We start from the raw sequence: 25,979 nt of genomic DNA, 5'->3' as shown, positions 1-25,979 counted from the left end.
ATGAAGTAGAATCTACTATACCTACTAGGTAATTCTTAGGTAGTTATAACAGACTATTAGGCTACAGTCAGCAGACACTATATAACCATGTAGAAGAAAGACTAGGTGGGATATAATAGTATTAGAAGATATTAAGCTAAAATGTAGAGAAGTACCTAATTAAGTCTTCTGTAAGTGTACGAAAATAATATATGTGAAGAGTATAAAGGGCACTTACAAAGACATGAGGATATAAACCATCTAAGGGTAGAAAGTACATTATATAGGTTGACTGGTATGCTATCACATGGGCTAGGGGAATCATCTCAGTGCCTATCACATGTACAACCATGCGGGGCACGACATGCAGCATGCAAGACGGCGCCTTACCCCGCTCGCCCACCTATATAAAACACTACCTATCAAGCACACGCATCCACAGCAAAGTTATCTATCTTCCATTGTCTCACCACTAACGCCTACATCACACAGCGCCCCACTCCCCCTCGATCCGACTTTCTCTCCCACCCCAACGCACAAGAAAAACAAAAACCCCCAGCCCTCCATCCTCATCCTCGGCTGCAAGACCGCCTCCCTCGCCCTCGCCTCCCGCCTAAGCGCGCACGCACGCCTCACGATCCTCGTGCTCGAAGCCGGCCCCGCAGCGCGCAGCCTCTTTAGCGAGATCGACGACCCGGCGCGCTGGGGCGACGTGCTCAACAGGCCGTAGACTGGGCCTCAAGACAGAGCCGCGTCAAGTGGGCGCGGGACCGCGTTCTCGGAGGCTCGAGTGCCCCGTTAACTTTATGGCGTAGTGTCGGGATTTGGATGCGTGGGCGGACGTGCTGGGCGCTGATGAGGAGGGGGGAAGGGGGTGGGGATGGGAGGGCATGCTGTGAGTACCTATGCTTGTTTTGTTGCTGTTTCTCTGGGGGTATGGGGGCGGTGTACTGGAGGGAAGGTAAGGAAGGAAAAAGTGGCAGTACAGTGCTGACTTAGTAAAAGACCCTTCTACCAAGCCGCCGAGGCCTTCACCCCACCCTCCCCACCTAGGTAGCCCAGCAAAAGCCGCACAAGGCGCGCACCCGCCGCGCCCTCCGCCCTCGGCCCCGTCCCCGTCTCCTACACTAGGTACCTAGCGGGCAGCACTGGCACGCCACGCTGAACGCGCTGGGCGTCCGCGCCAACGAGACGCACATGGCGGGCGACAATGTCAGGGTATGGACGACGCTGTGCTCGATCAAGCCTGCCTGCGCCACCGACAAGTCGTCCACTAACGCTTCCTCTCCCGGTGCTAGAGCCCACGCCGCGAGCGCGTACGACGCGCCTGTAGCGCACAGGTCGAACCTGCGCGTCGTCATGGGCGCGCGGTACGAGAAGGACGGCGAAGTGCTGACGGTTGCGGCGGGGCGCGAGGTCGTGCTTGCGGCTGGCAGTGTCAATTCGCCGCAGCTGCTGGAGCTGTCTGGGATTGGTGATGCGGCGGTGTTGGAGGTTAAGGTTGCGAATCGGTGCGTGAGCGAGGGGCTGCAGGATTATTTTAGTGAGTCGTGTCGTTTTGTTTGCGTGCGGTTGTGTGTGTGTGTGTGTATGATGGTTTGCTTAGGTACTTATTTATTGGCTTGTGGGGTTGAAGTGACGGCTACGATTCACGAGCTCGATGACTCTGGCGTCGCATCAGACAATGACAAGGACAAAGACGGAGACAGACAAAAAACCCCTCCTCCACAACCCACACGGCAAACACACAGCAACCACCCCAACCGCGGCCCATCCTCCCCTGCTCCCCCGCCTACATCCCCTTCACGCACTTCATCCCCCAGCACACCCTCCGCCACGCAACTGCAAACCAGCAACCCCGCCCCCAGCATCCCGCCTCCAGCACAAACCGAGTACATCTCCTCAGCGGGCAACTGGAGCCCGCACTTCACGCCTCTCCCGGACAAAAAATACGGCACCACACTCACGATTCTGCAGCTGCCGTTTTCGCGCGGAAGCGTGCATATCGCACCTACTACCGACGCTGGAGGGGCCGGAAAAGCCGCAAATACGGTCCATACGCCTCCACGGGTAGACCCGAGATATTATGTCGGTGTGGGCGACAAGGTCGATCTCGACGCTATGGCAAAGGCAACGGCGTTTGGTGCGCGCATCTGTGGCACGCGTCCTTTGGCAGGGCTAATAAAGCGGCGCGTGTGGCCGCCGGAAGGCCTGCCCGAAGGGCTGCCTGAGAGGTTGTCTGAGGGTCTGGCTGAGGGCTCGTCCTCAGCCTCGTCCGCAGTCTCGCCCAGGGACAAGGCCACAAACCACGCCTGGGTGCGCCAAAACACGCTCAGCGACTGGCACCCGGCGGGGACATGCAGGCTCGGACTCGGACCCTCGAGCGACGACGGGGTCGTCGACCCGCGGCTGCGCGTCCAGGGAGTCGCAGGGCTGCGGGTCGTGGACGCGAGCGTTATGCCGTTGCGGATTAGCGCGCATCTGCAGGCGACGGTGCATGCGATTGCGGAGAAGGCGGCTGTGATTTTGGCGGAGGATTTGGGTGTTTGGGGGGAGGCTGTGGGGTAGCTACCTATGTAGGTGGGTAGGTAGGTGGATGGAGTCTGCTGCCCGTGCATGTACATACTGTACGCCGGGTAGGTGTGACGTGATGAGGCTGGTCGGATGGAGCTAGAGTTGTGCGATGCGGTTGTGGTTGTCGCTCCTAGGCTTGCACCGGTCCGACTGGCTGAAAGTAGGCTTGGAGGTGTATAACGTCCTTCCGCCGTCAGGTGTGATGTACCGGGAAGGACGCGAGCAGTCCCCATGGAATACTCCCTGTCTAGCTGTAAGTCTCAGTCATGGATATGAGTGACAGGGCCTCGGAGCACACACGTACCACTGCCATTGTACCTGTACTTCCCTTTCATCTCGCAAGGCGATGAATCACTCTTGGTGGTGACGGAAGCGAACACACTCGCAAACGTCAGCCCGGTTTTTGAAGGTAAATTGAATTGGCCACCGAGACGGCCTTCTATCATCTATGCACAACACTGCACCCCCATCCCTCTTCAACTCATACAAATCATGCTAACCGCCTACTGCTCCTTCTTGCGGAGCTCCTCCTCTGCCTCGGCCTTCTTGCGCTCCTCCTCCCTCTTCAACTGATCCGGACGACGGATCGCAATATCCTTGGGCCTGTAATCACTAAACAGGACCTTGAGCACCTTCTCGATGATCCAGCAGCCGGCATAATCAATGATCATGACCGTCGTCATGGTCAGCTTGAAGTCGGTGCTGAAGGGCACCAGACGCAGCTTCTCGTTGATCTCGGGAACGAACTCGGTCGCGCAGCTGAAAGCCACGCACGCCACACCAACCAGTCCGTAGTACATGCCCTTGTTCTCGCTGATCGACTCGCGGAACGGGCGACCCTGGTAGTTGATGGCAAAGGTGGAGATCTGCTGGATCAGTTGCAGCAGGTAGATGGCGCTGTTCAGGAGCGAGGGCTCGAATTCGCCTTCCAGGTCGATATCGGTATTCTTACTGTGAGATTGTTAGCCTTAGATCGGTCAACGGAAGTCTGGTGTTTACTTACGGCTCGGTGCGCTGTACGTATTGCGAAATGTAAATCAGCGTCGCAATGTGAATGGCAAACTGGCCAAGGACAGATCCGATGATGTAGAAGTTGAAGATGTTGTGCTGCGGGCGCTCCTTCGACAGCTGCTCGACCGACTTGGCGCGGGAGATGGACAGGAAGCACACGCTCATCATCATACCAGAGATCGTAACTTGTCCATCACCGAACTTGATACCGTCCAAGTAAAGAACACTCAAACTGTAGGCGCTGATGAGACAGTTGAGTGCGAGAATCTTGTACATCTGGATGGTGGCGACGAGCGTGCAGCGGCCCTGGCGAATAATGTTGGGGATAGCGACGACATTGGCAAGCTTGCTGGTGAAAGGAGCAGCGACGGAGGCATCGCCAAGCTTGATAGTTGGTGGCTCGTTTTCGTCAAGCTCAGATTCCATCATCGAGGACTGGATCTTATCAGCCCAGCCCTTTGCCTTCTCTTGAGCGAGACGCTGGCGCTGCTGGGCAGGAGTTTCGTTCTCCTGAAGAGCGCGCGCGCCGGGGGTCGTGATAGTGGGGATCTTCTCGGTTTCGTTACTGTTAGGAGGCGCGCCAGCCGCGATGGCGCCCTTGGTGAGCTTCTTGTCGGCCTCGCGCTTCATCGCCTTTTCGTAGTGGGGGTTTGTGGGTCCGGGAGGGTAAATGTGAGCAATAAGAGGAGGGACAGGCGGGCAAGGCTGGTTGAAGCGCTTCATGACCGAGACCTGCTTCTCGTAAATCTCCTTCATCTTGTTGATCCTAAAATGCTCGGCGATCTTGTCCAGGTCATCACGGGTACCGTTCAGCAAAGCGACACCAATGTGAGCCTGCTTCAGAGCGCCGACATCGTTCGTACCATCACCGCACATGAGCGTGGTGTAACCAGCATCTTTGAGACCAACCAGGATATCTTCCTTTTGCTTAGGAGAAACACGGGCGTAGACCCAGGCGTGACGCAAGAGCTGGTGCCAGGCGGGCTGGTCCTTGAACTTAGCAAGAGCAAAACCGGTAACACATATGTCTTTCGTTTCGAGTACGTCCTTCGCAAGGTCCTTGGTGGGATCGACCGGAATGCTGACGGTATCGTCAATGCTGCGCCAGACGAGGTTTTCACCAGACTCATCATGCTCCGGAGCGTCCAAAATCAGGCAATCCCGGTCAACAATCTCAACTTGGCGGGCGACATGAACGGCTGTGAGAGGATTGTCGCCGGTGATCATGACAACACGGTGGCTGCTTTCGTTGAGCATCTGGACAGCCTTCTTTGCATCATCCTTGAGCGGACACTGAAGAACCAAGAAACCAGCAAAGGTAAGGTCGCATTCGACATCTTCACGCTTCAAGTCGTTGATCCTCTTCTGGCTGATTTCATCCTCGGTAGACAAACGCTTGTGGGCCAAAGCAAGGACACGGCCACCGTTCCTGGTGAAGTATTTGAAAGTCTCCTCGTAGTTAGGCGGGACAGTCGTAAGCATCTTACGGATGGTCTCTGGTGCACCCTTGACACCGACGAACGTGCTCTTGCCCTTCTTACCAGTCTTCGGGTTGGGTCCAAGAACCGTCGCGACGGAACTTTGCCTCTTCAGCGCCGAGGAGAATTGGAAGCGGCGCTTGATCTGAACGAGCTCGGCGTAGTTTGTGTGTACAGACTTGTTAGTCAGCGTGTCATGACGACCAACGCTCCAGCCAAGAGCACTGAGGGTTGCTTTTTCCATAGGCTCGCCAACAACATCGCCCTCTTCAAGCTTAACAAGAGCATGCGCAGTAGCAAGGACCAAAGTAGTATCAGGGCCAACCTGGTTCACAGGGACCAGCTCGGTCTGAGCGCCATTCGGCTCCGACTTGGCCTCAGGCTTACCAAGACTCAAGCCGGCAATACCATCCACGACAAGATCTTCACCAGTGAGGGTACCAGTCTTATCAAAGCAGGCAACGTCCACACGACCGGCAAAGGGAATGCGGAAGGGCTCAGTGCAGAAAATGGCGTACTTGCTGAGTGCAGCCAAGCTCGTGTTGACGGCCAAGCTGAGTTCCATGGGAAGTTCCGGAGGGACGACACTGGTGATAATGAGGACGCAGTCGAGTAGAAGCTTAGAGCGCTTGCGATCTCTGGCAACACCCTCCTGCCAGACGTACCACGAGGCAGCGATGGCGAAGATCAAGAGGAAGAGAATGAACAGCAAAGCCTCAACGTTGTTTGCGGAAACACGCTCGGTGGAGTAGATCATAGTTCTGACAAGGCTTCCTTGGCTGGTTTCGAAACCGGTCTTCATAACGATGGCCATAGCTCCCTTATCCGGAGGCGGGGGAACGCCAGACGCCAGCTGGGGGACCGTGTCCGGGGCATCTTCGCTAGGGTTGCCGTGAGTGACTTGAAGGACCTTGGTACCACCGTAGAGAAAGGCATTCTTGTCAAGACCATCGGGTTCAATGCAGGCATCACCGGGACGGAGCTGGACGGAATCCTTCAGAACCGGAGTGCTCTCTCCAGAAAGCATAGCCTCGTTAACGATCGCTGAGCCTTCGACGAGCGCCATATCACAGGCAACGCCGCCGTCTTCCTTGGTCCTCTCTACGGAGACAAGGTCGCCCGGGAGCAGCTTGTCGCTCTGAATCTCCACCCACTTGTTCTCCCTGTATACCCAGATGTCGTATGGCTTGATGCTCATGCCGCGGAACTCGTTCAAGGTCCTCTGCCTCTGCCAGACAACGGTGCTCTCGAAGGCAACCAGCATGAACAGCGTGAATAGCGAGTAGTACCAGTATTCGTCCAGCATCCAGAGACCGACGCAGAAAACTTGGAAGACGAAGAACGGCGCGACGGCGTGCTCCTTGAAGAGCTCGGTGAAGGTCGGCACGGGAATATCGAATGAGTTGTCGCCATAGTATTCTTCCAAGTGTTTGATGGTCGCCGGAGATGTAAGACCGCGCGATTCTTGAAAGGTGCTGATGGCAGGCTTGGGTTCGGCGTCGAGGGCGTAGGAAAGTGGCGCAAAAGAGTTCTTCTCCGCATCATACAAGAAGCGGCGCTTCTGGAAGAGGAAAGAAACGTTTTGTCTGCCGCCGATGCTGTCGCGCTTCAACTTGCAAATCTCGGCCAAGCCAGCGTTCGCGATGGGGATGACCTTGATGAGCTGGGCGCTGCGGACATCATTCGCCCTAGTAGAAGTAAAGAAGGCCTTCAGATCAACATTCCAGTGGGTCGAGAGCCAGATGAGAGACTGAATCGTGATGATACTGCCAGACCAGACAAAGGTCCATTCTTGAGAGCCCAGGTGCTTCTCGTACTGCGCCGGGGAGAGGTAGACGGCAAAGAAAGCGGGCCAAATGACGAGGAACGGCCAAATATAGGCATGAAGTGAAAATGGCAGAGGATTGTGAAGGCTAGCCGACTGTATTTGCTCGTTGTCGACGAGCGGCATCTTGACTGCCATGGCGGTTATCGCTCGAAGGTCGAAAAGGCCAGCGGTACGTCAAGTTGTGGCGCGGCGGGCGTGAGATAGAATATCTGGCCGAGCACCCGGATATTTGTATGTCCGAGAGACAATGGCGCCACGGCCAGTCCCACGCTTGGCAGGTAGTCGCTAGGAAGTGGCGGGCTAGGGGAAGAAGAGACGGACGAGAGTCCGATTGAAGGCTCTATCTGCTACAGTCGAAATGGGAGCCATTGCCGTTCATCCCACAGTGAGCGGCCCTCCGCAGAAGCCAAACCATGTCATGTCGCTCCGGATTGGAAGATTATCTCGCTCATAGGAGCATGCCTATGTGCTCATGGTATCTTCAGAATGCTCACCAGAGATCACTCCCTTGGTGGGTATAGAGGCCGCGCTCGTGGTTAGCAAAGTTACCTACGAAGGGCAGTGGCTTCCAAGCGCTCCCCCGAATCATGCGCGCGTGCTCACGGTACCTTTAGAACGCTCCCTACAGATCACTCCGTTGGGGGGTCCAGAGACCGCGCTCATGGCTCGATAAGTTGTTTACGATGGGCATGCAAATTGTAACAACATCTGTCCCTCCGACCGTTCTACACTGCTTCAGAGCCCGAGTGGCCCGAGTGTCCAAGTGGTTGGCGGATCGTCGCCCGTGCGCGCCTGAGTCATGTTATGTTGTACAGTATAGCGGCGGGCCAAACCCCGCCGCCGCTGGAGCCGCTCTCCTCACACCTCCGGCCGCCGGCACCAACGGGGAGACAAAGTCCTACTCTGCACCACCTCTAGGGTCTCCTAGATACGTCTTGCGAGGGAAGTACGACCAAGCAGAGAGGTCTGGCGCCACCAGATTCTATCACTGGATACACTACCGCCCGACATGCCCACCAGGAAACAAACCTACGCCGCTTTCTCAGCTAATAAGTCCATCACCGTGAAGCGAGATTCGCCGTTTTGCGAGATTGTGATGCTTATACGGAGTGGAAGAAGAGATACAGTTAAGATATGTCAAGTCTGTATGTGCTCTTAAGACCTTTTCAACCATGCCCAGGACTCGAGCTGGGAGCTAGGCAAGGAGTACTCTGTAGGGACCCTATATCATCCCCTATCTTGCTAGACGGTAGACCTCAGTTCGTGGTAAAGGACGTTGGCGAGTTAGCTATGATGTATCTTCTCTTAACTAAAAGAATTTTTAGGGGTTTTACTTACTACCGGATGTAGCAGTTGGCTTAGGTAGGTGACTCGATCGGATTAAAAAATTATACTAGCTGTAAAGGGACCCCCTTTAGAAGGTAAAACGTTTTTAGTCGCAGCCAAAATATAGCTTAATGTCCCCATCAACTTTACTTCACAGGTTATAAGCCCGGCACTCTCAACGCGCCACGTCTGATTAGTTCAACGACACGAACAATTCAACCTCATCGATAAGTTACGACTTTCAACTTCGCAAAGATAGCTTTATTTAACCCATCAGATTACCAGATCGACGCTACATGCGCTGAAGCGCTACGCGCCAGTCATCTTCCATCACAGGGATCCGGAGCCTCCTTACACTCCCACTACTAACGCGCACACGATGGCCGATATTCTGAATACATTAAAAGCCGCTGACCTACTTAATTCAGGAGCTTCATGCTCACCCCCAGGATACCTGTCGCTCGAAAACGGAGTTTACCTCCTACTACTGCTACTACATATTTCCCCGCCTCACATTCTCACCGCGGTTACCGCGAAATAAGCGCGCCCATGGCAACAGCTCTCAAGCCTCACATCAGAACATAAATTAATCTTCGTAGAGGGTCACTAAAGCTTCTAGCTCACCGAAGGACCCGTATACTTACTACAACTACGGTCACAATACTAAGAGATAAAGTTTCCAGCCCTCACTATTAATCAAAGCGCTCTCGTCTTACTAGCAGACTTTAAGAATAACTAGCTCGTTAATTCTTATACTACCGACGACTTCACCTTTAACAGTAGCAAGACGAGCAACTATATAAAGATCAAACCTATCCCAGTTTATAGTTCACGGGCTTAGCCGGAGTTCTAGCTACTCAGTCGGCCGCGGCAACGTAACTATATTCACTAAGATACTAAACAACCGCTAAGCTAGGATAATATCCACTAACTTCTATCACTTCCTAAGCCTTGAACTCAACATGACCTCGCTTTATGAAATGAATAAGTAGACTAACTGCCATTACGACGGCACTACAGGAACTCTACAGATAAAGAACCGTATCATCGCCGCCCCTTATACCCTAGAAAAGGGATTAGACGTCTTTCAAATACGTACAGCTTCAACACCTACAAGCGATGTCTCTTCGCTCCCTCAACCTTACCCGCCTATGAATTCAAGTACGTTCTCTTCTAGGATTATACGTGTCAGTTTCCAAGGCGTTTTTCACAGAGTCAATACAAATTATTGTTGCATTTTCGTGTTCATTCAATTCAATCTATTGAGTAGACTACTAGCTATTCCAATCTCAGGTTCTGCAAACCTTTGCCGCTTACAGGCTCAACCAGGGCTTTAATTCACCGTTGTTGATACGCAGGGCTGGCGAAGATGTACGGGCTTACATGTCCCCCAGAACATGGACAGTTCCCAGGCAACATACCGTTTCAAGCGATTGGGGCTAAGAGCCTGTGATTGCATGTTTGGGACGCAGCCCACTCGTCCAGAGTCCAAAGCGTAGCCTTATTCCACCAGCCAGGAACGTACCGCCGGCACCACATCTCGTAGTGGGCGCCGTGATAGCTCATGACATAGATACGAAGAGCAATATTGTACGGTACCCCCAGACTGGGAAAAATCGGCTTGCGGAGACGGCCATCCGGCAGAAACTCCACCATACCAAGTAGGTACAGCGTAATCAAGTCGAGATTGCTAATGGGCGGGTGGATCGATTTCTTCACCGAGTACCGCATCACGCACAGAGGATCCACCTGCAGCTTCAGGTACTAGAGCCCGGGCGCGAACGGCGCAAGGAACGCGATCAGTGTCTCGGTTTAGGTATAGTTTTCTAAGAGGTTGAGCGTGTAGAGCTTGCTCGGCATTAAATCCTTAATCTGCTATGCGGTAATCAGCATGACTTCAGTGGTATAGTCTCGTGAGTGCCAAATCACCAGTCACTAATTTCAATTCTTCTCAAAACAAGTTACAATTTCAATTTAGCTAAGAAATCCGCAGTAAACAGCGAAAACAGTGCACAAATGTCAAGATGGCATTTGTGTAAGGACTAACAATTTCATGCCAAACAAACCGCAAACGCCAACCCATTCAAAAACCTTCCCCAATCAAACTCCTGCTGTCAAATCATTCAAGCGTTCTCAAATTGAAGACGGCCTGCAGGTCTAATAAATTCCCTGGGCGCCTTTACGTACCGCCAAGTATGTTCTTCGGATACGTCACCCTCGTCCAGCGCTCATTCAGCGGTACCCAGAAGGGATCCCAGAGCTCGCCGACAGGCTTCTGCGTGCGGATCTCAAAGGGTGAGTTGCCGTAGATAACCATGATGCGCTTAGCAGGCCAGTCATCGCCTGGAATTGACGTATTCTCCAAGGTCGGGTGCAGATAGCCGGCCCCCATGCCGTAAAACAGCAACGAGTCCAACATGATCTTGCCCCACAGCGCCATCACAATAACGTCCCAGCCATCCCAGTTATCGTACAAGTCTACGCTGACATGGCGCAGGGACAGCTTCCCACTGAGTTCAATGAGCAGATCCGCGAGGTCCGCCTCCTGGCCCGCCATCAGCTTGACGTGGATGAACCTCAGCGCGTTCAGCGCGCCCCGCTTAAGCTCGAACTGGAGCGTGTTCTTCATGAAGAAGCTATAGCAGCTACGGCAGTGCAAGCGCATCCCCCAGTCCAGCGCCTTGATGTTGGGCAAGACCGGCGTGTTGTGTACCGCCCACCTATTGCTCACAGCCCTCAAGGGTTCTGTCCAGAAGACCAGCTTTTGAACACTGCATCGCAGCGACGGCGCCGCGATATCATAGTCGCCCTGCAGCGAGTGCTTGACATTCATGACGAACGAGTCGGGCAGAACCAGCATCTCCAGCGCCGGGCGCGCAATGTCCAGCATGCAGAAAATAACCTGGATAGTGCGGCCGGCCATAACAGCTTTGCAGGCCCAGCACTCGCGGTCCCAGAACTTGCCCAACCGCGTCTTCTCCCAGCCCTGGCGAGTAAACCCCTTCATGCGGTGCTGCCGCCCGGTCCGCAGCCCCGGCAGCAGTCTCATGACTTGCAGCAGCAGGTTGACGTCGTTGTTCCGCTTGGTCAGCAGCCGATGCTCCTCCACCAGCCGCCGGTACTGCACCACCAGCTCCGCGGGTGGCTTCCTGCCCTTCTCCGGGCTCTCGAGCACGCGCAAAATGTGCGCGCTTGGCTGCGCCGGTGAGACCCCCAGCGTCTGCACGCGCGCCGCTAGCGTCGCGTCGCCTTTCAGAACCGTTAGCAGCCTCGACAGGTCCGAGTGGACGAGCTTCAGTGGTCGTGCTGCAATCACTTCCGCCATGTGCTGCGTGTTGAGGTCGCGGAGCTTGCACGATGCGCCGCGGAGGCTGAGGATGTGGTCTTGTGACTTCTTCGTCGGATAGGTCAGGATTGTGTGGCTGCTGATGCGATCGTCTTCGTACTCGACTAGGTGGTCGCTGATCATGAGCAGCAGCTCGTTCGGAAGACTCTCCAATCCGGTAGATTGTTGCATGTTGCTTGGTGTGCCCATGCCTGCTTGGATCTGCGTGCGTTCTGAAGTGTCTGAATTATAAGTATTTTCTAAAGCCCTGTAGCTGGGTTAATATACATTCGCCTGGTTGTGTTAGAAGAGTCTTGTCGCGAGACACGACAGTAATCTATTGCTTCATGTATACTTTGTTTGAACACGCTGCAGTGTCATAATGAGTCTGGTTTAGCAAAGGTTGACCCAAGTTCTAATTACGCATACAGGAAAGTCCCAATATCGTCGAAGCCGTGCCTCCAAACTTGCACTATTGTTTTACGTCGTGGGACTAAAAGACAATCCGGGATAAAGAGAAAACGGCATCTTCTCATCGGTGAATGAGTTCACCATAGAAGCAGTGTCAGAACAAAGGTTCGACCAACAAAGAAGACTCACCAGAAAACAAAGAACAAAGGAAAAATCAAAAACATCTCCAAGGAACCTCAGCCATCCTCCCCTTCTTTCTCCTTCTTAACACCCCTCCCTCTTTTTCCATCCCCGTAACAATAAGGCTGCCAAAGCGGGACCCCGGTCTTTTTCGCACGCTCCTGCGCACGCGTCAAGATGCCTGAAATCGTCGACAGCGGGATTCCAGTTTTACGGGAGAATTCGTGCAGCGAGATGCCGCCCATGAGTGCGGCGCCTGTAAGAAAGGCGCGTGTGGCGGGTGGGACTTCTTTACGAGAGGTTTTGGGAGGGCGAGGGTGTACGCCTTTGGTTTTTGAGTTACGGGTTTTTTTGCGGGTAGTTTGGTGAGTCGTGCAAGGGGTTTGGTGAGGTGTGATTAGGGCCATTTGATGAAATCTGTAGGAAACTTGTGGTCTTCGGTTGTGGTTGATGGTACTGAAAGAGGTGTTGAGTGGTGGCGAGACTGGATGATGTGGGCTTTGGCATTCGTTCATCAAGCCGTCATTCGCCCACATCAAGTCAGAATCTTACGGCCCATCTCCAGATCCTCAATCTCTTTCATCAGCTGCGCGCGCTTACGCTTCACGAGTGCATCCTCACCCGCAATCTCCTCCAGCTGGTCAGCCGAAAGCCCGCCCACGAACAGAGGCGAAAACAGCTTCAACGGCGTCTCCGGGCCACAGATGAGGTGGTACTCTGCGGCCTGCATGCAGATGGCATCGACAATGCGCTTCTGCGCGACCTGGTAATAGGAGTAGAGAATGTCGTGCAGGTCGCGCACGATCTGCTCGCTGTTGCTGAGGGAGTGGTGGTGATTATCGAGGAGGTCGAGCAGCTCGACGATCCGGCCGTGGTTCTCTACATTGAAGGCTAGAGCGCTGACGGCTTGCTCGGTGCGCTCGCGCCGGCTCCAGTCCAGATTCTCGGCGAAGTGGCGGTTGAGCGTCATAGGGATGCCGGCGCGCTCGACGTTCAGGATGAAGTCGACTTGTGCGATGGCCATCGTGTAGCGTGTGGTTAGTTCGTCAGTCAGAACGGACATCAGGTTCGCGCGGATTGTCGGGTCCGGGCACACGCGCTGCAGCAGGTTCGTTATGAATGTGTGGGTTGTGTTAACGATATCGCTGATGTAGCCGTGCGCGAGTGCGTCCCATTTCTTAGTTTGCGATTTCATGGCCATGGGCAGGAGCGAGGGGTCGAAGGTGCCCATTTCGAAGCCGCGAGTCGCAAGGTAAATTTCCTTCAGCCAGTAGAGAATGCCGTCTTCGTAGGGCTTGAAAAGCTGTTCGTTGTCGTGCTGGATGTCGTCCAACTCGTCGTGGTTCGTCGTGGTTCGGGTGTTGACTTTCTTGTCCTTGTCCTTGGTCTTTTCTTCATCTTCCTTCTTCTCGGAAGGCTCGGTCATGAACTGATATGTATGACCTCAGTCTTCAAAGGCCTCGGCAAAGACGTCGTTGCGACTCACAACCGCCGTGGCGATCGTCAGTGATGGATCCTCTTCGAAGGCGTCATTGCGGTGGTACTGCGCGCCCAGCGCCAGGTCCGTGATGCTCTGGAACTGAGTAGCGATGTCGATCAGGTACTTGGATTGCTCTGCAGCCGTGTCGCGGCGGATACCCAGATCCTTGAGCATGGCTTTGCATTCCTTGAGCTTCTTGCTCACTTCTGCTCTGACCTAATTAGAGGTAAGCTCTGCACACGTGCATATCTCTCACGCGCCCATATGTTCAGTAGACGATGGCTACACACCTTAGGGAACTCGCGCCGGATATGAGTTGCCAGAATCTCCTGCAGTCTCATACGAAGTGACTCCGTGCCGACCCTGTCCTTGCTCAACGTGTTCCACGGCACCACGCTGGCAAAGAACCTCTTCTCAATAGCGTTTCTGTCGACATTCGAGTCCTCGTATTCAGACTTGCCCGGGTTGCGCACCAAGCACCAACCCAGCGTGAGCTTGTGGTTGCGACCCTCGATCATATCAACAACAGTCTTCTCAGCGCCCTTGTCCATAAGGTCCGGCTTAGTCAAGACGCCCAGGGTGCGCTCGCCCTTCGGATCCACCTCCTCTGCCATTTCCAAAATCGCTTGCGTGGCGATATCGACGTTCGCGGGGATGACGGCCAGCATGACAGAGCGCGGGTTGCGCATGTAGCCATACACCATCTCCTCGACGAGCTGGATGTCGGCCTTGGTCATTATGCCTTGCGTCGTCCGCTTGAAGATGCCCGGCACATCGATGACGCTGAGGTGTTCTTGTTCGGGGCCACTGACCTCGATCCAGAGCACGTCCTCAGAGAAGGTCTTACACTCGTCGCTGGCTTCGACCTTGACGGACAACCCCATAACGCCGCAAACCTGCACCCGTTAGCATACATACTTCACCTCATGAGACAAACTCGAAAAACAACTCATAATCACCTCGCGCATAATATTCGCGAACTCCATCTGCTCCAGCACAGGCAAGTCCTTGCGCCACGTGCGCACTCTCTCCGCATGCGCGGCATCGGCGCTCTTGCTGGGGATGATCGAGACAGCAACACTCGCCTGCGCAGAGCGACGGAACGTGATCTGCGTGGCGAAGCGTGTGCAGAGGCCGCTATCGCGGGGGAAGGGCAAGTTAGTGAGGCCTTCGAGCGCCGAGCTCTTGCCGCTGGACTGGTCACCCACAACGACGATCTGAGGCAGGTTGATGTGGTGACCGACGTTGCAGGCCGAAAGGCGGTCGATCTTGGCAAGCATGGTCGGGTCTGCGAGGGTCGGGGATGAGGACGCCATGGTGGGCGTGAGTGTAGTGATGGTGGCGTTGGGTGCTGGCCACGAGAGCGGGTGAGCTGTGATTTGGTGCCGTCTCGTCGGCAGTTGAGATGTTATGTGGAAGTTGTTGGAGAGGTTCAGGAAGCTGGTGTCTTCAGGAAAGTCGGGAGATGGATTTTCCATTCTTCAAACGAATGGAAGGTGAATGTTAAGCCGCGCTAACCAGATCAGGCAGTGTGTTAGCTTTGACGCATGCCTCTGAGCGGGTACGTACTTATGCGAGGTGACAAACAACGCCGATCTCAAAGAATAATCCCTTCAAACCTCAGGCAAGCCATCACTCACCATTATCCGCTTTTTGTTCATCCCAAGCGAAGAATTTTAGGTGTGAAACTGTCGCGCAAAACCGTTGATGGAGGGGGATGCGGAAAAATAGCCATGTAGGCTCTGTAGATGCTGAATTCTTGAATAATACGTGATGCTTTTTTGTCGTCTCTGCCATGACACCGTCTTTCATGTGTTCCTCCTAAACGCCGCAATTCCCCGACCGACTACCCACCCAATCTATGTGTTCGTGTCCTTGACCCAGTCCGGAAGATATTTCCTCATAGCACGTTCCTCGTCATCGTAGCCACGTAGGCGCTGTCCTTTCTTAGTCGACCATCTGTTATTTATAGGGATGCTGCCCTGTCCCTCCGAAGGTCCAGACGACGAATCCTTGGTGCTTCCGAAGACGGTGGGGAACGCGGCGTTGAGCAGTGGTTTCAACGTCGGGATGCACGCCGTGATGGTCAGGGCGTTGATTTCGACCATGCACCATTTAGCCGTCGTGACTTTGTACCACGTCACGTCGTTGCTGTTGTTGTAAGGGAGCGTCGTGATGATGCGGACGATGCTGAGGATGCACACGCTGCGTCGGCGGTCAGTACATGCTTTCTGTTGATTTTTGATGCAAGAGTATGAGTGGAGACTTACAAGGACCCAGCAGTAAGAGCGATCAGGAGTAGGATCTTATGCTTTGTGCTCCGGAATTGCAGGTCCCAGACCATGCGGATGGGAAGGAAAAGGCCAAAGAAATCAGTCACCACGTTCAGCGAGGCGTTGGCGTAGACAAAGGCTAGTTGATTGATGCACTTGGCGTTCGTCATGAGGACGTCCCACTGTGCGCGAACGGGCACGCAAACGCATGTGAAGACAATCATGCTGAGGACATTGTAGGCTACCACAAGGCCCATGAGACAAAATGTCGCTTTGCGGAACGTCTCGTCGGGGTTGAGGCGCAGGTAGAAGACCAGGACCGAGAGCTTGATGAACATAACTCCGAGGCAGTAGACGTTTTCTTCGGCGAGATCATACTAATAATTATGTTAGACCACGTTACGGAAGCTTCAAATTATCGGCTTACCTTCTTAAAAGCGATGACCTTGTACACTGAAAGGTTCCATATATGAATGCCGTACCCATTTTTTATATTTACCATGCTGAGGATTCCAAAAATCCAAGCACAGATCTGGCCAATGAGCACTAGGAAATCATCCCAGCCAAAAAGACGGAGAACATGACAGCGCGCGAAGAGTCTCAAGATAAGAAAGAACGTTGCAAGGCAGCAGGAAAAGAGAGTGTAGACTCGCACTTCACCGGCAAGGGATTCGGAGTTTACGAAGTTTTGAGTAACGCCAGGCGGCGGGGAAGCTGCAGGCTGCAGGTATTCGGCGGAATAGGTCATCGCCCCAGAGTGAGAGGGTCAGGACATGAAGTTGGCGTTGGAAACAGAGCAAACGCTAGAAGACATGAAAAGGGCGGCGAAGACGGGTGGTTCTATACTGGAGGCGCAATGTACTGACCATGTCAACTTGGAGTACGGACGTAGATCATGTTTCGAATCAATGCGTGTGAAGAATGCATAGCATGATCTTCACCGATCACTCGGTTGGATATTCTTCGAGAATAGATGCAACACAGGGCTGGCCATGGCCTCGGTTCCGGTTAACTCTCGGAAGGAATAGTGCCTGGGGGTCTGGCCAGTGGCCATTCGAACAATGAGGCTTTTGGGGGCCAAAAATCTTTCGGAACCAGGTTCACTGCCGCATGAGTATTTTGATAGCAATCAATCGGGAGCTGGCTCAAAGTTTGTCAGGCCGGTCGAGTATTAAAGACGTGACGCCGCTGATTTGTGTCTCGGTAATCTGAACTTGTCCAGGAAAGTCCTGCATCATTTATTCTTCGCGACTGACGTCTGCAAGACGTAGTTCAAGATTTTGGCAGTCCCTTATCTTGCGCAACGGCCGGTACAGTGGCCTCACCGAACGCTTTGCGGATCCCTATGCAGGAACAAACGCAACCCTCGTGTTGCAGATTACAACAACCCCTGATATTGAGCCAGCCAGCCAGTGATCGATCTCCGGATCCACGGAGCCCCTTCGCCTCGGGCGGTGCGCGAGGACGGGGAGGCCATCAGCCGATCGGCCCGTGGTGGGCGGCCCGACTGGGACGTTGCCTGATTGTGGAGACGACTCCAGTCTTCTGCATCCTCGGCATTTCGGACATAGGCGATCAGATGTGAAGGGGAATATCCGTCTGTGAGACATTTCGACACGGCTATTGTACACCTGATTTCGCAGCGTGTGCAATCTGCACGGGTAGAGGATGGGTCCTTGGAGGCCGCATCCCAGTATTGTCGACTACAATTTTAACCAGACTTCTAGGATGGCACATCATCGTGCATACGCTCCGCGGAAGGGTCTTGAAGATCTGCGATTTCCCATGGGGGGTAGCCACGAGCCATCGGTTAGCTCTCTCCTGTTTTGACCGTTCCGCGGAGAGGCCGGCATGATATAATCGCATACTTCCCAGATGATTTTCGTGATCCTGGCACGTCAATTTTCTTGCGCAATACGACCTCAACAATGGCACAACAGACAGAAGCAATCAAAGCAGCATTGGCGCAAGTGAATGCCCTCGCTGACACCCACTTTCGCGCTTTGGCGACGGAAAACACGACACACAATGACAACAATGCCATGGCGAGGCAGGCTGTGACTGATTCACAGCGGGAATTGCTTGACAGCGTCATGAGTCTGACAAACCGGATCCGTGGTCCCACGGACATGCTGTTCTCGCACTTCGAGCATATGGCGTCTATTGGGTCTCTCAGAGCGTTGATGGACATGGGCGTCTTCGAAGCTATGCCGCAGGATGAGACGCCTATTTCCGCTAAAGAGCTGGCTGCAAAGTGCAAGGTCGACATGCCAATATTGGGTGAGCTCGCGGGCGAACATCTCGAGCCTCCTGGGACCACAGGCTAATATACACCTCCAGTTCGCCTCTTTCGCGCCGTCACCCCTTGGGGTCCCTTCAAGGAGACGGGTGAGATGCAGTATGCACACACCGAAATGTCCAAGGCCTACCTGAACCCGGGACTGCGTGCCGTGTTCACGCTCATGGTCGATGAATTCATGGGCCCGATGGCTAGGATCCACGAATTCCTCAAGCGCGATGGCTTCGAGAACAAATTGTCCATTACGCACAACCCGTACGAGATGTACCACCAAACCGGCGGTAAGAGTATGTTCGACTACCTCGCTTTGATACCGGACCGATTCAGCCGTTTCAACACGTCCATGTCTGCGCAGAGCTCGGGACTGGCGACCATAGGAACTTTCCATTTTGAGGAGGAGCTGAGCAAGATCACAAATGACGAGGACAGCGTGGCATTTGTCGATATTGGTGGAGGAAAGGGCCACGTGATTAACCAGATCAAGGCCGCCACGCCCGGCCTGAAGGGCAAATTCGTGCTGCAAGACCGTCAGACTGTCTTGGATGACATCGATCATCCCACGCCAGGAATTACCAGGATGGGACACGACTTTTTCAAACCGCAACCTATCAAAGGTAGGTGTTGAAGCTGCCAACAGCGCGATCCGTAGCTGACATATGCCAACAGGCGCACGTGCTTACTATTTCCGCCGCATTTTCCACGATTGGCCCGATAATGAGTCCCGGATAATTCTAAAGCACATCGTCGAGGCCATGACACCTGGAGTATCGCGTTTATTGTTGGCAGAAATGGTTGTGCCGAACAAAGGCGCTGATGCATTGGCGGCCTGGATGGATCAATGTATGCTGAGCTTCGGAGGCACAGAGCGTACGGAGAGAGATTGGCGGTCATTGCTGGACTCAGTCGGTCTGGAGCTCGTAAAAGTATGGCCGGCGCAGGGTACGACCATGAGTATTGTGGAAGCAAGGCTCAAGCCGAATTAGGGACAAGGATGTCCGGGCAGTGATTGACGAAGGATGTGAACGAAGGGTTTGAATAAAGCATTGGTAATTGTAATCAGATTCACTTCCCCAAACTTGCGCGCTTAATGAAAATACGCGCAGGTAGTTTTTCGATGTCGTCGCTGGAGCATCATCGCATGGCTTATTTCCAGCATCGGTGCGTTTGCACCACCAACCACTGCTCTTGCACCGGACAATGCCCTTGACAGGATGCCTGCGTCCCGAAGAGAAGCCGATCAACTTGCGCGACTTTGATGTGATGGATCATTGACCGCTTAAGTTTGGCTGGTATGTACTGTTGCTCGCTGTCTCGTCGGATGCATTGGCAGGCATTGATGCATGTTCTTCCGGCAATGGCAAATTACGAGTGCCACACGGCGTGTCGAGTGATTGGATTGGCGGGGTGCCAAAGCTGCTGTATGTTGATGGAGCCATGGGTGAAGGGTAGTTGCAGAAGTTGTTTGCCTTGGCTCGGTTGATGTGAGTATGTAGCCGGCAAGTACAATTAGTCAGCGCATGTCTCAGGCCGCCCGAACAGGTATAGCGCCTGTCACATCGCTTTTGTTCGTGATGATCTTGATGTTGGGCACTTCCAGGGCAAACCAAGTCGGCTTAACAACATCTTTCGTGGAGATGCTACTTCAGCTTACTGCCGTCGACACTTCTCGTCAACCGCCTCCCTCAAACCATGAATCTCATAGCCGGCCGCAAACGGCGCGCCCCGCCTGACTCTTCGCCCACCTTCGGCCCTCCCCAAAAACGCTCTCCCCAGGCGTGCCACTCCTGCCACCGGGGTCCTGTCGCATGCAATGACGACTCTTTTAGTTGTAGCTTTTGTACGGTCAGTCAAGCTTCCAGTGTTGAGCCGAGTCCGTCAAGGTAATGTTATTGATATCATGAGAAACGCACTCCTTTTACAGCCGTCTAACAACCGCGGCACAACAGGCCAGGTTCGGCAGGCCACAGAACCGAAAAGGTTCAGAATGGCACCGAGAAACCTGTAAAACTATGCGGAAAGGGCACCAGGCAGACTAATTCTCAATCACTGCAACCGTCGCCTTTTGCGCTCACTGAAGAGGACGTGGGAAATGACCTAAATTTTCTCATTTCTCAAACGGTCATTGGAAGATCTCTCTCTATCAGTCTGGATAGTGTCTTGAAGTGGCCTGTCTTCGACGATTTTCGCCCCAGCTGTAGTCTGAACACCTTACAACTTCAAGTTGCATCGACATTTCAAATTTCCAATCATCATTATCATTTCCATGGTTTCTCGGAGGCATATCCAGATGTCAATTTCATGGACCTTCCGACACTGAAGCGACTTTGTCAATCTTTTCTAGAGCATGTTCATGTTACGAATCCAGTAGTCAATCTTACGTTACTGGACAATCACATCGGCGACTTTGCTACGTTTGGTCCGAGGTGGGACGCACCATCCTGCTTAGTTGTAAGTGGCCGAATTTTGTGAGACAGTGTCATGCTGCAGACCAGGGAAGAATTTTGTATGCTGATGTAGTTAAAAGCTTCTTGTGTGCGCTCTCGGTGCCATTTCGAGACCGCTCTCGCAAGACAGCACACCAGTAAGCCCGTCATCAGAAGCAGGCATTGCTGCCAAGTCCTATTTTGTGGCTGCACAACGACGTCTGGGTCTGGTCATGGCGCAACCGGACCCTCTTTCTGCTCAATGCACTTTCCTCGCAGGTGTATACCTCATGTACAGAATGAACATTGTCGGAGCTTGGCACATGTTCATGCAGACTTGCTCCCTGTGCAGTGCATACCTCGGTGCGGCGAATGGCGCAGAGGCAGACACTAATGGGGCCCTTCAGTCGACCAGCCCATCGCCGATTGATGCTGTATACTGGGCTGCCATCATTAATGAAGTGTACGTTAACAATTTTTAACTGATAAACTCTACAGTTGCTAATTTTCCACAGAGAAATACGCACTCAGCTTCCAATGCCCAATTATTTTATTGACGAACCTCATTTCCCGCTAGCGCCTCCTTCTTTGCCATTTCCTGATGTACCCGTACAAGAATTGGATCCATCCTTAGAGCCCGCCGCTTTCAATTTGCACAAACTACAGCAATACTGTCAGCTGTTCTACCTCAACGAAGCCTCGCTCCGGCGACTAACCCGCAACGTCTACGAGCAAATGGCCGCTTTCGAAGCCTCAGCACAAGGCGCAGACAGCCCAAGCGAAGCGCACCTCCACGCGCTCCACACTCTGCAAGAAAACCTCCTCCAGCAAGTCCAGCACTGGTAAGCCCGCCCCACCCTCCCCTCCCACAAACCACGCACTAACACTAACGCTCCCCACAGGCTGGCCTCCCTCCCCCCCGCCCTCCAACCCCCCACCACCTCCCCCCTCGCGCTACCAAGCCAGCACCTCCGCGCCCGCGCCCTCCACCTCACCTCCGCAATCCAGCTGACGCCCCGCATCAACGCCCCCTCTGCCACGCCTGGAACACCGCACCACAACCACCTCCACCACGCCCTCCTCCGTCTGCACGCCCACGCCCCGCTCGCCGCGCACCGCCACGCAGGCACGTGGTTCGCGCTGCGCGCCTGTACGCGGGACGCAGCGGTCCTGCTGGCCGCGGCGGCGGGCGGGCGGCTCAACACAACAATACCGGACGCAGCGATGCCGGACGCAGCGGTGTTGATGCCAGAGGGCTGGCGCGGCGCGGTGGAGGGCGTGGTCGCGCTGCTGGCGCTGTGGCGCGATGACGGCGCGAGGGATATCGGCGAGTGCGAGCGCGTGCTGCGGGAGCTGTTGGGTGCGGTGGCGGCGTAGTTGTGTAGGATAGCGAGGTGATGGCGCGTTTTTTTTTTTTGATTGTTTTTCCTTGCGGTTTGATTTGGTCGGTCGGCTGCTTTGGCTTCGTACACATGTACATCAGAGATAGCACTGCGCGCTGGCGCGCAGAGAGCTCGGCTCGGCTTGGCTTGCATGTAGAAATCAATAGCCGTGCAGGCTCGGCTTGTCGATGTCGATATAGACGTATTTATGGTCTATTTCATTCCCCCTCCTCATCCCACAAAAGCATCATCGAGTTGACACACTCGTGGTTACCTGCGGAAGAACAAACCCACCGCACCTTTCAAACATTTTCCACGCATCGCGGCCTTCCTCCCTACCTAACACACACCTCGCCACAGCCTCCACGTCTCTACCACCTAGTCCACAACACCCCGCGCTCTGTTATCCCCTATATATTGCATAGCCTCATGCTCCTTATAGCAACCCAAACCGGCCTAGCCCAACCCAACCCAACCCAGCCCCACGTTAACCAGTTCAACCCGCTCTCACGACAACCGCGCCTATACACACCAAAATAGGGCAAGCACACCACACGCGCCTAATGTCCCTTCCACAGCCCCTGGCGTGCGCTCGGTTTGTATTGGCACGCAAAGATGATGTATGGCATATTACGCTTCATTCTGTTTTCGCATCTCATACAGTATACTAAGAACAACAATACACAGGTCCTCAAACACAAAACCAATGCTCCAACACGCCTCCCACGCTACACTATCACACGCACGCGCGCGCGCACACACGCACTACTCACTCTCGACCGCCTGCTCGTCCGGGCCGCCAACACCATCGCCATCCTCATCCCCCACCCCCACCTCAGCCACAACACCACTATCTTCCAAGAACCTGCTCCCTTCAGGACTCGCCCGCACCAACGCCATAATCAGCTCCTTCATCTCCGCAACCTCCTTGCGCAGCGCACGCACCTCCTTCGCGGCCGCATCCTCACCCAGCGCGGGCTTCACCTCCTCGCAGCGCTTGCTCCACCCGCTCGCCTCAAAGTCGACCGTCCCGGCCAGCTGCTCCCATTCCTGCGTGGTGTCGTCGTCGAGGCCGCCGCGGTGGCGATTACTGCAGACGCGGCGGGCCTGGCGCGTCTCCAGCAGTGCCGTGATGAGTAACAGTGGGCTGTAGATGACGGCCATGACGTGGTCGTTTAGGCGCGCGTATGTGTGCGCGGGCATCCACCATTCGAAGGGGATGATGAGGCAGAAGAGCTCAATGAGGTTGAAGGGCGCGATGAAGACGTTTTCGTCCGGCGCCCGCACAAACTGCATCGTCTTCTGGCTCACGAGTGCCATGTACTCGTCGACGGCGTTGTCTGTGATGTCTTCGTATGCGCTGTTGTAAAGCGCGATCAGGATGTTGAGCAGCACGACCATCACTACGAATGTGAAGACGTAGTAGAGGATCAGGCCGAAGGGCGGCGCGAATCGGTCGAAGCCTTCGAATTCTGGGCTTTGCATGATGGCGTTCAGCATCGCTTGCACGATGAAGCTCGTCGCTGTTATTTTGTTGTCCACTTGGTCCATGCCCATGAAGCCTTGGAAGAAGCCCACCAGGATCACGACCAAGAGCGCAAAGAAGATAATGGACTCCTTCATCATGACCTTTAAGACGACAAACATGGCGCCGAAGAAGCGGAACGTGTCGAGATACAGCAGCAAGCGCATCCAAAACATGGGTGCGGTGAAAGCTAGGAAATTGTAGCTCAGCTCGTTGAAGTGCTGGCGCTTGTCAGAGCCATCTGAATGAACCAGCGCGATTATGCGCGTCACAAACGAGATGGTCAGCAGCGCGTAAAGGGTGCTGTTGAACATGTTCCAGAAGCTGATATAGTACCGGCCGACCTTCCAGAATTTGGCCATTTCGTCGAAGATGAAGCCCCAGGTGAAGATGTACAGCAGCCCCTCGACGACATCGAGGTCGCCGCTCGGGTTGATAGTGTTGATGGCACCGGTATACAGGCCCAGGTAGATGAGCGAGAAGGCAATCTGGACGGCATTCTGGTAGGCAGGGGCGCGCATGCGCTCCGGGTCAAAGTGCGACCAGTAGTTTGTGTCTCCTTTGTCTTTGTAGTCGACGAAATTGGATGGGTCTTCGTCGTCCTGGACCAGCCAGCCACGCCAGAGGAAAGAAATGCACCTCTGATAGCCCGCAGAACCAATAACGAGGAGTGCGTGCAAGTCGACAGCCCGCTCGATGACGTTGGCGGGCAGCGTCTCCTGGCCGTCGACAAAAATGGAGTATCTCTTGAGGAGGACGTGCTGGTGGAGGTAGACCTCGTCTTCCTCGCTCTCGATGCTAGGGTTACTCGTCAGTCCTCGACCGCAGGACAGATACATGTATGAAGGCAACTCACATGGCCTTCGCAAGGACCTGGCATGCCTCTGCGCGCACCTGGTGCAGGTCGGTGTCCCACAGCTCCAGGTCTGCCTGCTCGTTGAACCACTTCTTGACGACCAGCAGCGCATACACAACGCATGCTTTGTTCTCCTCGCCGCCGGCCTGGCGCGCCAGGTCAACGACAGCGGAAGTAATAACCGGGCTGTGCGGCTTGGTGACATCCTCCACGGAGACCTCGCAGGGTATGACGACCTCGATCTGGTGCTTGAGGCGCAGGGCGATCTTGGTAACTTCTTTGGCGTCGATGGGCGAGGGCGGTACATCATCGCGGCGCGTAGGGAGGACTGTACAAAAAGTAAGCTTCACGGTCCGCTGCATGTATGCGGACTGGAGACGACCTACGTGCGCGCATCTCATCGCGCCAGTGGTGGCGCCTGTCTCGGCCCTCGACGTTGAACAGCTCGCCCCATCGTACCATGGCTCTTGAAGCTGAGGCTGTCTTGTGAGGGTTCGGTGCCGGAGCAAGTCAATGGCAGCGTGGTGGGTGAGCGGGGAAAAAAGCTGGAAGTTGGCACGGCCGGCCAGCGACACGGTGATGGGCGTCTGGGGTGGGGTTGGCCATAGCTTCTAGGCCGTCATCGTGCGGCAGGGCGGCGCAACACCAAATCGCTGGCTGCGGCAGGACATGGTGATTGGGCGGTGCATCGTCTATCTTGCTGTCGCGTAGATTACATCCCTGTCCAACACCATAACTTGCTTGCGCCTGTTTGAAAAGCCGTTTCACCCTATCACACCGTGACACGGAGCTGTTCTGTGGATGTGAAGTATGTCGTAGTTCCCAATCGAACCGCATTGCAAGCATACCTATTAACCCATATTCTATACACCCCTGCTTCACTACCTATTGTTCCCCGAGACAATCCAGCAGCCATTGACCCCCCGCCAGACGCCGGGACAAGAAGTATTTCATGGGGACTGATTATCTCGGTACTGATTGAGACAGTATTATCGGAATTTCAAATCAGAAGGATTGAAGATGGCAGCTGACGCGTTTGATTCGCAGAGCCAGAGGGCAGAGCCGCGACCCAAAAGGCCTCTATCTTATCCTCCACCCAAAAGCAGCAACCCTCGCCCTCCGCAAACACGAGCGCGCCGCCGCCACCCGGCATGCACACGCATCAGGAGATGGCCGCGCAATGATTGAGATGGGCGTCTAGGAGCGTTTCAAGCTGAGCACAGCCCTATGTACGCGTACCGAGCGAGCCGGAAACGCACGTAGAGGGAGTTTCGCATGCACGCCGGCTGCAGTGACGGCATCATCGGCAGCTGATCGCTCGCGGTAGCAAACCCAAAACCTACCATAGCAATTCGTCCTGCGCGCTGGATGACGCATAACTAACGTTGCGCGGGCGCGATCCAGTTCCAGCCCTGTTGGCCGGGGGGAGCTCCGCGGCTCAGCGCAACAACAACATCCTCCTTCTTCGGCGGCAGCCAGACAACTAGCTGCAGCACACAACCGCAACAGCAACGGCGCAAGACGGCACTCCCACTCCGCAAACGGACAGGCCTGCCCAACTCAGCCTTGCGCCGAAACAACGACCAAGCACGCCGCGACTCGGCCCGGCGCGGACAGAGCATCCCGCGG

General features: G+C 54.6%; 9 protein-coding genes across 9 annotated transcripts; 3 read left to right on the top strand and 6 right to left on the bottom strand.

The window, feature by feature from the left end:
* The first annotated feature begins 942 nt into the window (after positions 1-942).
* On the top strand, positions 943-2,726 carry K452DRAFT_117242 (GMC oxidoreductase). The gene has a single exon (XM_033535120.1). The coding sequence runs from the start codon at positions 1,177-1,179 to the stop codon at positions 2,545-2,547; it is 1,371 nt and encodes a 456-aa protein (XP_033392540.1). The 5' UTR covers positions 943-1,176; the 3' UTR covers positions 2,548-2,726.
* Positions 2,727-2,922: 196 nt separating this feature from the next.
* Positions 2,923-7,033, bottom strand: K452DRAFT_322159 (uncharacterized protein). The gene is made up of 2 exons (XM_033544474.1): positions 3,557-7,033; positions 2,923-3,504 (listed from the first exon to the last, which is right to left on the bottom strand). The coding sequence occupies exons 1-2, from the start codon at positions 7,003-7,005 to the stop codon at positions 3,057-3,059; spliced, it is 3,897 nt and encodes a 1,298-aa protein (XP_033392539.1). The 5' UTR covers positions 7,006-7,033; the 3' UTR covers positions 2,923-3,056.
* A 3,342-nt stretch (positions 7,034-10,375) lies between these two features.
* Positions 10,376-11,731, bottom strand: K452DRAFT_312840 (uncharacterized protein; the record flags this gene model as incomplete). The annotated part of the gene is made up of 1 exon (XM_033543595.1): positions 10,376-11,731. One exon carries the CDS (start codon positions 11,729-11,731, stop codon positions 10,376-10,378), a length of 1,356 nt encoding a protein of 451 aa, XP_033392538.1.
* Positions 11,732-11,901: 170 nt separating this feature from the next.
* Positions 11,902-12,741, bottom strand: K452DRAFT_292054 (uncharacterized protein). The gene has a single exon (XM_033541296.1). The coding sequence runs from the start codon at positions 12,646-12,648 to the stop codon at positions 12,169-12,171; it is 480 nt and encodes a 159-aa protein (XP_033392537.1). The 5' UTR covers positions 12,649-12,741; the 3' UTR covers positions 11,902-12,168.
* K452DRAFT_236852 (uncharacterized protein) lies at positions 12,648-14,908 on the bottom strand (the record flags this gene model as incomplete). The annotated part of the gene is made up of 4 exons (XM_033537541.1): positions 12,648-13,541; positions 13,584-13,808; positions 13,883-14,488; positions 14,552-14,908. The coding sequence occupies 4 exons, from the start codon at positions 14,906-14,908 to the stop codon at positions 12,648-12,650; spliced, it is 2,082 nt and encodes a 693-aa protein (XP_033392536.1).
* Positions 14,909-15,288: 380 nt separating this feature from the next.
* Positions 15,289-16,910, bottom strand: K452DRAFT_117195 (uncharacterized protein). The gene is made up of 3 exons (XM_033535119.1): positions 16,293-16,910; positions 15,863-16,242; positions 15,289-15,797 (listed from the first exon to the last, which is right to left on the bottom strand). The coding sequence occupies exons 1-3, from the start codon at positions 16,611-16,613 to the stop codon at positions 15,452-15,454; spliced, it is 1,047 nt and encodes a 348-aa protein (XP_033392535.1). The 5' UTR covers positions 16,614-16,910; the 3' UTR covers positions 15,289-15,451.
* Positions 16,911-17,907: 997 nt separating this feature from the next.
* K452DRAFT_279374 (uncharacterized protein) lies at positions 17,908-19,565 on the top strand (the record flags this gene model as incomplete). Its single annotated transcript, XM_033539415.1, has 3 exons — positions 17,908-18,145; positions 18,206-18,778; positions 18,831-19,565. 3 exons carry the CDS (start codon positions 17,908-17,910, stop codon positions 19,145-19,147), a joined length of 1,128 nt encoding a protein of 375 aa, XP_033392534.1. The 3' UTR covers positions 19,148-19,565.
* Positions 19,566-19,853: 288 nt separating this feature from the next.
* K452DRAFT_312836 (uncharacterized protein) lies at positions 19,854-21,964 on the top strand (the record flags this gene model as incomplete). The annotated part of the gene is made up of 5 exons (XM_033543594.1): positions 19,854-20,044; positions 20,111-20,612; positions 20,689-21,050; positions 21,103-21,429; positions 21,490-21,964. 5 exons carry the CDS (start codon positions 19,854-19,856, stop codon positions 21,962-21,964), a joined length of 1,857 nt encoding a protein of 618 aa, XP_033392533.1.
* Positions 21,965-22,590: 626 nt separating this feature from the next.
* K452DRAFT_279371 (uncharacterized protein) lies at positions 22,591-24,906 on the bottom strand. Its single transcript, XM_033539414.1, has 3 exons — positions 24,737-24,906; positions 24,351-24,678; positions 22,591-24,292 (listed from the first exon to the last, which is right to left on the bottom strand). The coding sequence occupies exons 1-3, from the start codon at positions 24,810-24,812 to the stop codon at positions 22,735-22,737; spliced, it is 1,962 nt and encodes a 653-aa protein (XP_033392532.1). The 5' UTR covers positions 24,813-24,906; the 3' UTR covers positions 22,591-22,734.
* Between the last annotated feature and the right edge of the window lie 1,073 nt (positions 24,907-25,979).

The sequence above is a fragment of the Aplosporella prunicola genome (genome assembly GCF_010093885.1).
Source record: "Aplosporella prunicola CBS 121167 unplaced genomic scaffold K452scaffold_38, whole genome shotgun sequence".
NCBI classification, from domain to species: Eukaryota; Fungi; Ascomycota; class Dothideomycetes; order Botryosphaeriales; family Aplosporellaceae; genus Aplosporella; species Aplosporella prunicola.
Note: the sequence above shows the minus strand (reverse complement) of the source record. Positions and strands in the feature narration are given on the sequence as shown.